The sequence below is a fragment of the Anser brachyrhynchus genome, assembly GCF_964034855.1.
Source record: "Anser brachyrhynchus genome assembly, chromosome: 7".
NCBI classification, from domain to species: Eukaryota; Metazoa; Chordata; class Aves; order Anseriformes; family Anatidae; genus Anser; species Anser brachyrhynchus.
Genome location: NC_137701.1, coordinates 6,518,805 through 6,533,439, shown reverse-complemented (window position 1 = coordinate 6,533,439; position 14,635 = coordinate 6,518,805). Strand labels below are relative to the sequence as shown.

General features: G+C 36.4%; 1 protein-coding gene across 13 annotated transcripts in view; it reads right to left on the bottom strand.

Moving 5' to 3' along the window:
• The window catches only part of TFPI (tissue factor pathway inhibitor), a 244,579-nt gene that overhangs the window by 22,590 nt on the left and 207,354 nt on the right, over nucleotides 1–14,635 (bottom strand). For 9 of the 13 annotated variants that reach the window (XR_013953266.1, XR_013953267.1, XM_080598864.1 and 6 more), the window contains one exon: nucleotides 4,216–4,335. The exons of the other annotated variants lie outside the window; for them this stretch is intronic. Coding sequence is in view for 7 of the 9 variants with exons in the window: in XM_080598864.1 (XP_080454990.1) it covers nucleotides 4,216–4,330 (115 nt within the window). In the remaining 2 variants the exon portion in view is untranslated. The remainder of the gene's footprint in view (nucleotides 1–4,215; nucleotides 4,336–14,635) is intronic. 13 annotated transcript variants of the gene reach the window in all.

Sequence of the window (14,635 nt, the reverse complement as noted above, 5' to 3'; positions counted from 1 at the left end):
CCTACAGAGTGGGACAATTGTCCTTTTTTTTTCTTTTCTTAATACATCACAGAATTACTAGCCTTGTTTACAACATTAAACTACGTCTGTAATGCTCTGCAAATTCTACTTACTTTTCAGCAAATACAACCTCATTATACAAGTGCTTAAACAGTTATTTTCCACCTTATATTTACAAATGCATTTATTCTTCTAAATATAGCATGTTGCAATCATCATTTTAAAAGGAAAATGAGTTTAAGTCTCTCCATTGGATCTGGCCCTGTTGGATGTTTATTAGGCATTCCAGGCTTAAGAACCTGGTCCAAATAAACTTTTAGAAAATCTGTAGAATTATAAAATTTTACTATCCTAAATCAAGAACATGGATAGTTTTGCTAGAAAAACATTGAAAAAAGGATTACAGCTGATACACACTGTTACACAAAAGTTATTACTTGCCACACCAAAAATAAAATAAACAAAACATTTTCTCCCTACTTTTCCTCAAAAATTTTCTTTTCAAACCTTTGTTAGATCAGCTATATCGTAGCTTGTCATGATTAAAGGCACTAAGTGTCTATTCCTGTGCTAACAAATTTTTGCACTCCATGCTTTGTTTTAAGTGCAAAGTAATATCAACAAAATGGCTCACACTGACCATGAGTTTAGCGCAGGTATTCTATGTCACTACAATCTTAGGTAGCAGGGAGAGTTGCTCCTCTCTCTGGTGACAGTGATATGACCCAAGGGAATGGCATGGAACTGCATCACAGGAGGCTCAGGTTGGGTGGGTATCAGGAAAAGGTTCTTCACCAAGAGGGTGATGTAGAACAGGCTCCCCAGGGCAGTGGTCACAGCATCGGACCTGCCAGAGGTCAAGAAGTGTTTGGACAACACTCTCAGACATAGGGTTTGATTTTTGGGTGGTCCTGTGTTGAGCCAGGAATTGGACCTGATGGTCCTTGTGGGTCCCTTCCAACTTGGGACATTCTATGGTTCTATGATTCGTGCTCCATTCCTACAGTCTTCCTACTTTTGGCAACTGTCAAGAGCCAGGATACTGGCCAAGACAGTTCCCACACAGCACAGCCACTTATTGTCCTTCACACAGCAATTTTTGCAACTTAGGACAAGGCTGTTGGTTGAACAGTTACTATCAACTTAGAAGTAGTACTTTCACTGTGAAAACTCTAATAACCTGCAGTTAGTCATGCTGTAGCCCTGAGCACATGGAGCTTATAATACCTGTGTAAAGCCCTGTTAGTACCTTACTAGTAAGCAATACAATATTACAAACCAGAAGTGGTGAATATTTTTTCTAATCATTTTACATTAGTAGAAGTAAAAACAATACCATTTTCCCCAGCTGCAGACATACTCAAAGAATCTAACTTGACTTGCAGACTCTTGCTACATCGATTTGCAAAACTGGTTGTTAAAAATGTATCCTTTTAATTAGACTGTGAAATAATTTCCCTGTTATATCTATGGCACAATAAATATGAAAGACAACAGCATTACTGCATACTTGCTTTTCAGAACAGAACTACATAAATTAATTGGGGAAAAAAAGTTTGGTCTATATTATGTTAAGCTGAAATAGGAATTTCTGTTTTTAAGTAGAATACATTCTGTTTTGTTTCTTAGGTTACGGGTTCTCACTCTCATGAATTCCTGCGGTTATCCTTAATTACAAAGATATGCTGTCATCTTTCCAAGCTTTCTTGTAAATGTCTCTCTTTGATAAGTGATATCAATACTAAGCACCTTGTCGCTAATGAATAACTGTTTCTTCTTTCTCCATCTTTGCCAGTTTGACAGCTTCCCACCCACACACTGTTCACTGCTTTTCCTACCAATGTGTTTCCTACCCTTTCTTAAAGCAGTCACATTTATTCTTGATAACCTTCACATTAGAATAAAAAGCACATTCAACTAGTAAGTTATTTTCTTCAGGCTTTGGAACATCAACTAAAGTGCTCCCAAACACATAAGGTATTATGGAACAATATACATGAACTAGTTATTTTTATATCATTTACTTTTTTTATAAATCTAATTTACTCATGGAAAAATGACAGCATTTTTGCTGGAAAAGCACACATTGAGAATCCATTTTAACCTGTTGGACTTGACTTTCAAGTTTAATTACTACTGCAGTTTAAATACTAATAGACAAAACAAAACAAACACACAAACAAAACAGACATACATACAAAAAATTTAAAAAGCCCAGATTCATACAGAGCATGTATTAAATGTGATCCAAAAGTACCATATTGCAAGCAATGGATGCATACAAGTTATTTCATCCTTCAATACCTGGAAGGTACTGAATGCTGGGGTGAAGTACGTCAACGTTTTATAACCACTTACCATCAGAAAATACATGCCATTAGTGAAATTGCAGCCTACAAACTTTCTGTTGTTAAATTCAGTGAAACCAGAATTTAATTCATAAGGAATCACAAGAGTAATTTTAAATAGCAACAACATAATCATTTTATAAAAACATAATCAGATTAATGCAAAAATAATTTCTTGTAAACACCACAACTGAGTCTTCACTAGTCATAACAACAGGGCCCTGGTTTAATTTCTAAGCATCGCATTTGACTATTTTTTACTGTGGAATGCTAGTTCAGAAGTTAATAACTGTCCCTCATTCTAAATCATTTACTGGCTGTATAATTTTAAATGACTGATTGTTAAATAATTAGTGATAAAATACTGCTGGATAAAAAAGAGACTATTTAATTTCCTTGGCATGCTTTTCCTGTTGTCTTTTATATTTAAAAACAAGTAAGTACACAGGGCCACAAAAAAAAAAAAGACTAATCCTGCATATTTCTTGTTCTGTTGAAGAAGTGTATTATTTTAACCAACAAGACAATTTGGCCTTCATGAACTGCAAGTTTAGGCTGAGGTTTTTATAAAACAGAGTTGTGGGGGAGAGCAAAGATAAATACAACTTTGCCTTCAAACAAGAAGGGTACTTAGGTACCTCAAGGGTAAATAGAAAAATTTTTTCTTTATAAAACAATCTGACGACATAGGCATGATAAGCATACACTTAATGTGGAATGTCTAATATTTTAAATTGTGGTGACTAATTGTGATATGGCCCTAAAGTGCTGGCTTATTTTGTAGTACAGCCACGACTGTACAGAATTAATATTTTGTCGCAAGGCTGCTGCAAAAGACTTATAGAAAGAAATAACGTGGATGGAAATTTGACAAGCCATAGGCAGATATATGAGTACCAGCAACAACAACAAAAGGTCACCCTTTGCTGTATTCCTAGCTGGTCTTCAAAATTAGACATGTCAAATATGAGAGGTATCCACTACATTGCTCTCTACAGCGTAAGGAAGAGGTCACCATTTCAAGTCATTTTCTAAAAGGAAAGAAGCCTATTTCAATATGGTACAAAAAGTGCATTTTCCCTCATCTGCTTTCTCGTGATTGCTTGTGATGAAATTAAAATACTTTTCACAATGATATCCAGTACAGAAATTTGACCCAACTTACTGAATTTCAATGAAGTGAAGGTACAATGAACAACAGCCTTACAATGGTAAGAGAATCCAAGAACCCCTCCACTCCTAACTCACACTTGATATTTTTTTTCAACAAAAATCTCTAACTGCCGAGTTTTTATTTATCCTTCAATACCAAGTCACTTGGTAGAGATTTTTTTTTTCATACAGAAAGCATCTCTAAGGCCAAGGAAAACAACTAGGGCAATGCAGAATTTTGCAAACTTTGCAAATTAACTGTGGCTGAAGAGAGCTGTGCACAGGAGAGAGTAACATGAGCTTACAGTGTTATTCATCATGTTTCTACTCCATTTGCACAGGAAGACAAAGCCAGAGTTTACCACCTGCGTGTTCTTTTCCCTCAACACTGAACTTTTCCAGAGGTCCTAAAGCACAGCTTAAAGGGAATAATCTTGATATCTAATACTTTGATTAAGATTAGAACTTTCAAAAAGCATGCAAAGCAGAAGCTGTTATAGAAGGTGAACAATTTTGCTACAGCTAGATGCAAAATTCTGAGCATCTCCTGGTTAGTTAAGAACCCAGTCTGTTTTCAGCACTGTTGCATGCTTAGTTCCACTTTCAATTTTCCCTAAAAAAAAAAAATCAAGTACAGAAGTACATTTAGAGTGCATATAACATGGTGGTTTTGTTATGAGAGGGAGTTTTTTGTGTTGTTTCTGTGAACTCTTACCAAGAACATCCTCTTCTTCGCCATCATCTGAGTCATCAGTGGCATGTCCAGCGATACAGACAAACAGCATGAAAAAGGTTAAAGGTAAGAAACATCCCCTCTTTCTTCCTTTCATCTTTCCTGAATAACATATAAATGACAATATACACTTTAATCAAATTTCTTGAGTGCTCTGCAAAAGTCATTAGCAGGGTAGAACATAGGTTTATGGGTAGATACACAGAGAGCTTTGGAATAATGTAAGATACTTTAGTATAATTATATTATAAGCACAATGAATAACACGACAAGATATTTAGTTGCTTTCAGCTGATTTCAAGTCTCCCATCCCATCTCCAGTACATACTAGAGACATTGACATTATTTTTATTTAAAGCCACAATTTTAAATCACCTCCCAGAATACATAACAATATAAAATGTAATACTTTGTACTTTTAAATAAATTTTTAATGTCCTTATTTCTAGTTCTTCAGAATAAGTTTTACTCTGTCTGCAGACCATGGGTTCGTTGCCAAAAGCACAGTATTATATTTTTAACAAATATTTCATCAATTTATAGTTATCAAGTTCCTGGAAGCTGCAGTTCACTGTAGTCAGTGAACTTTTTCGGAACATGGGCTTTAACAGTATTAAATAGTATTTTGTATCTTGCAGATCCCCTTAATATTGAATTCCTTGGTTAATAAGTGCAGAGCTATTCTTTTCCACATGGGATCAGTGCAGCCACAGTTATTCACACAAAGAAAATTATTCCACAGAAGCCAGCATGTTCAAGTTATGCTGAAAATAAGGTTGTGTATGCACATATTGGAGAGCACCTTAGGAAAACTTTTGCTTTAATTATTTAGAAATACATGTTTTCAAACTAATTAAAAGCTTATTAGGTAACCCTGAATTCTAACTAGAGAGTAGGCTCAATATCTTCTTTAGCTACCGACAGATGTCCCCTTTTCTTAAAGTATGATATCAAACTTTGGCTAATTAACACCAACTTCATAAAAATCTAAAGGACTAGGAAGTTCCTTGCCTTCAGGCATTGTTTTATCTTTACTGTTTTTGTCTACTTGTCTATGAAGATGGGTGATGCAGAGGTGCTAAAACAATGAGGGAAGGAGGGTCTGGGGGAAGAGCCTGCCACCGGACTTTGGATATAGTTGTATAGTAAGAGTTGTATCTTCAACACCAAACCAGAGCCCGAATTTTCACTTCTCATTTGAGAATGTTTCATTTTTTTTCCTCCTGTTTCAATTTTTTTCCTCCAGTGTTTTCCTAACTTACAGTGCTGTAGAAAAAAAAAAAAAAAAAAGGTGTGTTCTGCTGGCTGCCTCATATCCCTACAGCATTGCTAAAAGACAAGAAAGAAAACATGACACTGTGTTATGGACTCAACACTTCATTCTGACATGTCAGACAAGGTTTAATCACATTCATTAATGCTACTGTCTGCACTAACTTGTGTACCCCATCTGGCTATCTTTCTTACTACTTTGTCATTCTGTCTATAAGTCTCTTATTTATGTGTGATAATTATGTGCATTAATTATTTCCTTTTTCTAATGCTCCCAACAGTAATTCTGATGTTATGCCACCAATAGGCTTTAAAAAATAATACACTGTTAGAGCAAGAGTCTTTACTGAAATGTTCATTGCTATCCACTCAATACTTTCGAGTTCCAGGCCTAACATTAGCGTTAACAAACTGTCTTTTTAAGATATTCTCAGCATTTCATTTTATTATTTTTCAGATAATTTTCAGTTTTCCAGTAAACCAAACAGCAGAGACTGCCTCTTCAACAGTTAGAGCAAAGTAACTGTTCAAGACCAAGGGCAACAGCCAACCTTGACATTACTGTCACATTTTCAGAAAGATTGATAAGCTTCTGTGTGTGTGCTGGAATTTAATGCCTGAATGTCCACAGAGATGCAACTGTTTGTGCACTGCCTTGCAAAAATCATGTTTGAGACTTCAGACACTAGAAATAAGCCACATACATAATAAGCAAAAATTTTAACATATTGAAATAATACCACATCAGAGAATATCATACATCCAAAACAGACCAACAAAGCATCTGAAAAAAAGTTTTATTGACTATATTTCTGCACAAAGTCAAGAGAGTTGACAACATTCCTTTTTAGTTTCCATAGGCCAGTATGATTTCCAGAAACAGAACACCGCTTATGATACATTTGGCCTAATACCAAATTTTCATCCATGCAAAGTTTTGTAGTACAAGGTCTTAGAAGATTTCTATATATGTTTTATCACAAGTTTAGATAAATTAGAGCAAATCTCTTTATTCACTATTTGATAAGAAGTATAGCCATGCTTTAAAGAGGAAAAAAAAAAAAACTCCTTACAAGGTAACGTGAAGTTGTCTAAGAGTCTCTTTATAATTTGTGAGACATCTGAGTTATGATATTAGTTTGACACTAACTAAAATAATATAGATCCACAACTAAGAAACAACTGTATGGGGAGAAATATTAAGGAAAATTTTCAAATAATTGGATAAGTACTCAGCATTATAATGTAAATAAAGGTGGTGATAGTTTGATATCATTTAAAGCTGGGTAAAATCTGAAATAACCATCAAATATTCAGATTTGATACTCAGATAGCTAAAAAAGAACCTGAAAAGTCTGAAAGACTTTGCCTGACTACTCTGAGTTCATAGGAATGAAAAATTACAGAACAGACTTTCAATTTTAGTTTTTAAAATGACATGGGAAAGGGGAATTTTCTAAGTACTTTCTTTTCCTTACAAGCCTTAATTGGTAATAACTGACATGGTTATGACCCTTCATAAAGGGATTTGGAAATTACCCACAGCCTCAATTGCCCATGGATTAATTCCAAGTTTGCCCTGTGGCTCTCATTTTCTGTATTTGAGTTTTTCCAAACATGATGGCAATTGAGTAAATCCATTTTTATTGTCATCCTATATTCCCAAAACTTTGTTCCCAATTAGAAGGAAAATATAGGAAAATCATCCAGAAATGGAAATCCACAACAAATGTTTCATTTGAAGATGAGTCTTTAAAATAAAATTTTGTATTTTTTTTTTGCACTTTAAAATAAAATTTTGTAGAACTAACATGCATAATTGCCACTGTGCGATTACGAGGATAAATGACTGTGTTTGTATAGAGATCAAAAATCTCACTGGGGTCCGGTATTACTGTTCTTCCACTTAACTCCTGTATTCCCTGAAAAGAGGATGTTGTGGAAAGTCAGACTCATTTATGCTCGGCCAATTTCACAAGACAAAAAATTTAGGCTAACTGTATATCTACCTTATTGCAAAGTCTACTGACCAAACATAATTGCCTTTCTTCTGGCTAGCCTTCCCACAGGGTTGTACATTCCCAGAGCACAGTATCAGGTATGGGTAGAAATGGGACGAAGGGGGTGCAGGTGTTAGTACTGAAATGATTAAATCCTTAAATCCTTTAATTCCTAAAGGAAGAGTAAAATCCAAGATCAAAGTGAACTTGGCTGTGCTTTTTCAATTAAAAAAACCCAGCCATCTAGAAAAGTCCAAGTTCTCTGATTTAACATTCAGTTGCTCTGTAACAGAATTTTAAAGCTGTAAGCTTTAATTGATATATTTAATTGATATTGATTTTTGATTATTATGATATTGGTTTTATTTCTTTTTTCTTTTTAATACATTGTGAAGGTTATTGCATTTAAATGAAAGGTAAAATTCAAATTACTGTAACTATGACATTCATCTCAGTAAAGTATAAAAGAACTTGTGTGAAGCACTGCATGTTATGGGAAATATTGGAAATGCTTTGAGCATAAATAACTCATGTTAAATGGTCTGATTATATAGACCCAAAAAAAAGAAAATCTCTGGGAGTAAATATAGCCCCTTACTCTAGAAAGGGTTCTAATTTAGGACAGCAAAAGATCAGTCCAGCATTAATAGTGGCTTTTCTATATGTCAAAATGTCACTAATGCAAATTTCATAAATTCCTAAAAACATTTCCTTAGGAGCTGTGCTGCTCCCAAACTAACTAGCTTTTAGATGAGATTTTTTTTATCTATAAACAGAAAATGTTTAAGTTGCCTGACAAGGGAATCAAAGGTCTATGGGTGGTAGCTGGGAGTGACTCACTGATTTAATTAAATGCTTTGACTTGTGAATAATGCCACTAGCTTCCCTCAAGCTGGAATATAGGTGGACAAAGCAGATCACAAGCAATCAAGGAAGTTCCCAGTACGAGACCCTTATTACCTCTCTTATAACCAGGTCTTTTTTATCCTGCCACCTAAACACAGAAATACCAGGAGGCTCTCTAGATTTTTTGCTAAAAGCAGATAAGTAGAAAACTCACTGCATTCTCTGAGCAGTTTACAGCCACTAGAGTCAGACCTTTTATCTGTATGTTTACTTAGTCTGTTCTGCAGCAATTTCTATAGTTACCAGAATGTTTAGAAACAAGCGTTTCTTCAGCACCCTATTTATCTCTAACCAGCTAACTGGAAAAAGCAAAATAAAAGCTAGCATTTCCACAGTAGCCAGAAACAGACAGCTTCAGAAAATGGCACAAAGTGACATTGTCATGACTGTAAAAGTGACTCATTCACACTGACAGCCCAGGAAATGGAAGGAGAAAAAAAAAGAAAAAAAAGGATACAGTAAATGGAGGAATAAAAAGTTAAATTAGCACAGCCTGAAATTAAAGAAGGTCTAATTAGACAGCATTACAGTGCCTCTGATATGAAAACAGACCTTTATTAGCTCAATGTCCTTCTCGGGTGTTATATTTGCCCTACGGTATCTTGTACCACCTACTGGGATGTATATGACAGAGAATTAATTGGATTGTACCTGTAGAATTGTCTCCCAGCTGGCTGAGTCAGTGAGTTGCCTGAAAGTATTTTACTACACATGCTGTGTTACAGCTTTTTGAAACATCATGTTTGCTCACTTACTCTGGAGAAGAACAATGAAGAAAGTATGAATCCTATCACACCACTTATCAATTCTAAAACTGTGTTCCTTTAATTAAAAGGCAAGCCAAGGGCAATGCAAGATAAATGTTTATGGAACTCAGTTTGATTCACTAAAGTTAGGGACAGATGACTAATATTTGACTGTTGAAGTCATGCATCCTTGACATATCTGTTTTTCCCAACACTACAAGCATTACCCAAGGCACATCACAAAAAGTAGAAAAAGATGCTACAGAAACCAGACAAATTCTTTTTTTTTTTCTTCATGAGACCACCAGAAATAAGAGGGAATTCTGTTTTTCCCAGATTATTTTCTGAATAAAATAAAGAGGAACATTTTTTTTCCCCCGAGACAAACTGATAATCCTTTTGTGCATGTTTACTTCAGAAGACTGAGTATTGTCTGTAAGACAGCTTCTGTGCCACTGTAAAATATGTGCCAATTGTTAAATGTAGCACGGATAATTTATCATCAACTCCATCACTGCCATGTGCTAGAAAAGAAATCAACTGTGCAACACCTAAAACAACAGCAGACAAGGAGACCTGCCTGGGGAGTAAAGGACCACCAGGAATGAGACTCTACTTTCTCTCCAATTACCAAAGACTTTACTATAGCAAACTTCTCATTGCAGCTGGGAGAAGACCTATGGGTTGCAAGATTCCGTGGAAAATAATTACATATTTATAACTTCTGTATTTGCTTAATCATCCTTAAAGATGTAATAGAAAAATACACTGCTGTTATAATTAATTTATTTATAAAAATTATGATCCTCTAAAACATTGAGAGGTGCAATGTGAGTAGGTCTCCACTGTCAGGTTCTGCCTAGAAAGCTGTATTAAAATGTGAAAGTGGGAACTACAGTCTCTTACTCCCGCTCTTACCACTCCACTCTTACCACCTGCTACTACAGCAATTCTGTTGCAACTCTGCACTTTCTTGAAGCAACTATATCTTTCCATGATTCATTATTGTATACTCATGTTTGCTATGTACACCTGTGGCAACATTCTGCCCAACCTTGTGCTTTTGCACAAGTAGCTCTCTGCTCCTCTGGTGATGTAACTGTTCTTGAGAACCTATACACTCCTGGAGTCAGCCTAAATACTATTTTATTTTAACCCTGTACTATATTTAGTTATGCATCCGAATCAGACCTGGAATGCTTCACCTTTGCGAGAGCATGGGAGGTGAAGGTCGGGTGTGGAATGCTAAGGATCAGAAGACCTCAGAAGTTTTTGAATTTGTTCATAAAGGAATAGGCACACGGAATCAAAGTGTGGCAGCAGGTGAAGCTGTTTTTAAAATATTTAAATGTATTACAACAGAAGAAAGACTCAAAATTTGTCCTCCAGACCACATGCAAGCAAAATGTTCTTACTAGGAACTAGACAGGACTTGGACCTGTGCCTTCAACCAGAAGGAACTGTCACTGCCAATAAAGAAGCTTATAGACCTCATAAAAAAGTAAATATTGCAGAGAGTATCTCCTGAATGCCAGGACATATATTTGATATGCATCTGCATCCTAACCCAGAAAACACTCGCTTAGCTCAAGAAACATGTCAATAAGGTTGACCAATATGCCACTGTCTTGGGTAGACTGGTACTAAAGGTAGTTTTGAATTTTAATATTTTCCCTCTCCTATTTTCTGCTTTTTAAAACAATGTCCGCTTTGCAGTCAGCATGAGTGCAACAGCTAAGCCACCTTCCCAGTCTTCCCAAACTAGACTCCTGCTAAGACTCATTTCCTTAGCCACATGCTGATCTGGCAACAGAAAGCAGACTCATTTCAAAAACAAGACTAAAGCAACTTATTTTATTTCAATTCAGCAGTGAAAGGGACTGTTTCTCCACCACTCTGGGAATATCAGCTTGACAAAGATTTTTCTTTGCGCAAAATTATGCTGAACCAATATGCAGTCTCCCTTTAGGTAACATTTCATATGCAGAAACACTGAAAAGGCACCATGGCAGCTGTACTACACTAACTTATCAAACATTCCTTGTAAAAATAAAAAATCCTCTTACTACACAGTATCTGGTGTGGCTAGCAAAGATACAAAATGCAACTCAAGGTAAAAACTGCCTCTATCACAGCTATTATAGCTGTTATCAACACAAAGTGTCCTTTGTCAAGACAAATCCTTCTGCCCTTCCCATTGCACGAAGCAGGCAGACAGCTCTCTCAGCAGGGTATCATTAATGCATCTCCTGAGCCTACTATATAAACATATACATTTCACGTGATTTGAGAACATACCCTCTCAAGTTAGGACAATACATATACTACATGTAAATACAGTTAAGGTCTGTATTTAGTCTTGACATTCCACCTGCCTGTTTCCTTCCTCTCACAGACTTGTGGCAGAGTATTCCCAGAAACTGGATGAGGGGAACTGCAAGAGGTCATCAGGCACCATGTCTTTTTATGTATATATAAAAAGAGGATATTCACACTGTGGCTCAGAAACTTGTGCTCTGTATCAGTCCCAGAGTCAGTAGCAGTCTGACCTTCAAAGTGACATCAACGCAAAGCCTTGCAGTCTCCCAGTAACTTATCAGAAAGGAGGCAGTCTAACGTGGATCATCAGCAAGCAAACATTAGTAACTGAAAACATGAGCTACCAAAATTCCCACCCTTCAACTTACCTTCCTAATAGTCCACATCTCTCCTAAGACCAGAGACTCCACCAGATTATTCTAAGAACTTCAAATCACCTTTTCATTATGAAAGAGGATTTTGGTTGGTTACCTTTCATCATTCGACATGAAGGTTGACTTGCTGCTGCACTATTCCGGCATCTTAAATTTCCAAGTGAAAATTGGGTAGTGAAGTGAAAATTGGGAAGTTAAAATTTAGAAAAAACAAAGCTCTTCATTAACTTTTATGCTAAAAAGCTGCATGGCCTGATGTCACTGTTTCAGATTTAAACTTACACTTTGGTTCTGTTTGCATTAAAGTTGTAAATGATGCTTTGCAATCACAATTTACAAACTAACTGAAAAGAAAACCTTGTTATGTTTTGAAAGAAAAATCAATCAATTAATTAATAAGGCTACCACCAGAATACCCTTCTTTTTTCACATAACTATAGATGTCTCTTGACCTTTCACTTTCCTTTGTTGACTCCTTTTGCCTGTGCTTAAAAACAGTTTTCCATTTCCCCAACTTAGTGCCAGGATCTATTCCCTTCTACTCATCTCACACCTGGCTCTGGGTACTGCTGCCATCATGCTTCCACTCACCCTCTCTTGTCACACAGCTCCAGACCCTACTTCATCTCCTCCCCTGAGTTCTTCCCAGGTGGCTCAGTCTGGGCCTCACATCATCCAAGAGCTGGGAACCAGGAGAATGGGCTGAGAATGCATCCTACAGATGGCATGCCTTGGCAGAGGTAGCCTGCAAGAAACTTGCTCAACTCTATGGCAGTGTAGAGCAGACCACTTGATGCAAAGTTCAAGTTATTTACAAACCCTGAAATTAAGAGTTACTTTTTGAATAGCTGCACTTACCTCTTTCACAGGAACACAGGATTTGTCTACACCAAATTGCATAGCTACTAAAGAGACCTTGAGGGAATGTCTAATGATTTTCTAGCTACTTGCTCTAACCACAGAGAAAAAAAACAAAAAGCACATGGCACATGACCCAACTTTATGAGTTCATCATAAAGGACATACTGAGTACATTACTCGAATTTCTGTTTCCACCTCATAGAAGGCCGATTTAAACAGAAATAAAGAAATAACGAGTCAGTTCTTTATTTAGATGTGGCAATCACATCTATGTGACATGCCATATCTGAGGTAAATCTCTATTCATCATATACAGCCCTGTCTGCACTGTGAGATAACTTGCAATAATGAAAAGAAATATTAATTTGTTCCAACAAAAATTATTATTATTATTTTAATGTGGACTGATCCAAATCACTAGTTTCTATTATTTCATAAATCCAAAAACAAAAATAACCAAAAATCTATCACTACCACATACCCAATCCTGCACTAATTCTCCCCTTTGATAACAAGGTAAGATGTAGCCAAACTGGTAAGTGAAAACTAGCTTAATGTTACATTTAATGCAAAATATAGCCCAACGCCTCAGAAAACTAAGCAGGAAAGATGTATACAGGCGTCATATAATGGTGCACAGTGTTTAGGTTTGGACAAAAAATAATTGGTGGTAGCAAAATCATAGGTCATATAAATCTATTTTCAAATAGGGAATGCCTTCATCATTCTAATAGTACCTACCCTCACAACACAGAAGCAACAAACAAAACAGACAAGCAGCAATTTTAGTTATGCTTTTGGGAACTAGCACGGCAGTCCCAACAGCAAACACCAGGATTATAAAGCCTCCAACCTCTTCTTTCAGCAGTTTGGACTGAAAAAATACAGTGGATGTTTCCAAATCTCAGCTCTCCTCACTTAGAAACAAACTGTCCTGTATTTAGCAGTTAGCTAGCCTACCCCAACCCTCTTCTCTAATGGACAATCATTTCAGTGCTGTGTATTTGTCTTCAACTCAGTTGTGTGCATTTCCACACCATACACACTACAGAAACATAACTACTTTATTGCACTGAAGTGAAGCTGCCACTTATTGAAAATGTAACAGGCAGGCAGGTTTAGGAGGAAACTATGTGCCGCAGTGGTGTCTTATGACTGATTTTGACCATACCTGACTATTAACATTGTGAAACCTCATAATTGTAAGTCACATTTTGCACACATACCAAGCATCAAAATACTAGTTATCTTGCTTTGCCATGCAAGTTTAACTCACCCTCTGTTTCCCGTGTCGATACACCAAACAGATTTTAACTGCAATGGCTGTGCACGCTCTGGATCATTGCACTGGTAATGCTACAATTACCACCAGTGGGAATACCCGCAAACAGCCTCAGATTATCACTCTGCACATACTTAAAACCAACACAAAATAACACTGCCACAGAGAGGAAAGGGTCACAGTCCCTTGTGAATCTTCCACCACCTAACTGGGGGGAGAGGAGATGGGGAGATGGAAACATGATAAAAAAAAAAGTGGCAGTAACAGTCAATCAATGGAAAAGTAGAACATGTTTACAGAAAAACACTAATAAGTTTATATGGACCTTCCTGTCAAGGTCATAAAAACTGTACCAGCACCAGCTAAATATTTCCTTCATATACTTGTATGTCTAACTTGCTTGCTGCAGTTACTACCTTCAATATGGTTGTTTTAAAATCAGTTCTTTTGAAATGCTGTTTTCTGGAAGAAGGTTGTTGAACTTTCTGGAGTCCAGAGCTCATCCTGGGTCACCATGTTCAAATGTCTACTTTTTTTTTTTTTTTCCTCTCTAAATAGTAGATCAAATTAACTAGGTAACTTCAGTTATGCATGGCACATATCAGGGAAAGTGACAACAATACTAAGGAAGGAAAATGAACA